We start from the raw sequence: 1,222 nt of genomic DNA on the forward strand, positions 1-1,222 counted from the left end.
GACTGAGGGGGTGGGGAGGACCACGGTCACTGGGTGGGTCCTGAGCCCAGCTGGCCCCGGGGAAGACGGGCCCCGTCAGCAGCAGGACTTCTGGGCCGAGGCGGGCACGCAGCAGGCCTGGCGGGAACCCACAGGGCGGCAGAGCAGGGACACGCAGGAGGCTCGGCGGCAACAGCTGGGCTGGCAGGAGGAGTCAGGGGCACAGCAGGAGGAGGCGGGCACACAGCAGGCGGGCCTGCACACGGGGCGGCAGAGCAGCGACACGCAGGAGGACGGTCCGCAGCAGGACGAGGAGCAGGGGCTGGGCTGACAGCAGGAGGGAGCTGAGCAGGGGGAGGGCCCAGAGCAGACAGGGGTGCAGCAGACGGGCTTGCAGCAGACAGGGGTGCAGCAGACGGGCTTACAGCAGACAGGGGTGCAGCAGACAGGGGTGCAACAGACGGGCTTGCAGCACACAGGGGTGCAGCAGACGGGCTTGCAGCACACAGGGGTGCAGCAGACGGGCTTGCAGCACACAGGGGTGCAGCAGACGGGCTTGCAGCAGAGAGACACACAGCAGTCTTCCTGGCAGGGGGAGGAGCTGCAGCAGGAGGGCTGGCAGGAGCTGGTGCAGGCTGGTTGGCAGGGGCTGGATCCACAGCTTGCAGGGGTGCAGATGAGGGTCAGGCAAGAAGGGGCACAGCAGCTGTTGTCACAGCAGGTGGGGGCACAGCAGGAGGGGGCACAGCAGGTGGGGGCACAGCAGGGGGGCTCGCAGCAGCTCTCTGGGCAGTCGTCCACCTGCCAGGAGGAGTCGGGGCAGGAGTCACAGGAGCCGGGCAGGCAGACGCGGCTGCCGTAGCTCCGGTCGCTGGAGCAGACGGACAGGGTGGATGCGGCCATGGTGGGCGGTGGGGCTGGAGGAGGCTGTGAGTGTGAGTGTGAGTGTGTGAGTGTGTGTGTGTGGTGCTTGAGGCTGACAGCTTTTATACCCTCCTGGCTGTTGTCTCCCAGGCCCCCAGCAGGCTCTAGTTCCGGCTCCCAGGCCATGTTGGTGTTTGTTTGCCAGGATATTGTCTGGCTCATAAAACTCCTGGAGCAGCTGACTCCAGAGTGTCTCATTGTGTCCTGGGGAGCAGGAGTCCCAGCCCTGGTTATCAGAGCAGGGGATGGCGGGTATCGGGCGAGTGTCCCTCGGCCCTGAGTACCAGCACCCCAGCCTCCTCTCAGGAAACAGCTCCAT

The 1,222-nt window shown here is 66.4% G+C and overlaps 1 protein-coding gene across 1 annotated transcript; it reads right to left on the reverse strand.

Annotated features, from left to right (window-relative positions):
• Positions 1-75: 75 nt before the first annotated feature.
• On the reverse strand, positions 76-882 carry LOC132009200 (keratin-associated protein 10-12-like). The gene has a single exon (XM_059387527.1). It carries the CDS (start codon positions 880-882, stop codon positions 76-78), a length of 807 nt encoding a protein of 268 aa, XP_059243510.1.
• Between the last annotated feature and the right edge of the window lie 340 nt (positions 883-1,222).

Source organism: Mustela nigripes, unplaced genomic scaffold (assembly GCF_022355385.1).
Source record: "Mustela nigripes isolate SB6536 unplaced genomic scaffold, MUSNIG.SB6536 HiC_scaffold_7213, whole genome shotgun sequence".
In the NCBI taxonomy this organism is placed as follows: domain Eukaryota; kingdom Metazoa; phylum Chordata; class Mammalia; order Carnivora; family Mustelidae; genus Mustela; species Mustela nigripes.

Coding starts and splice junctions, on each gene's coding strand:
- LOC132009200 (XM_059387527.1), bottom strand. CDS start 882: ATGGCCGCATCCACCCTGTCCGTCTGCTCCAGCGACCGGAGCTACGGC.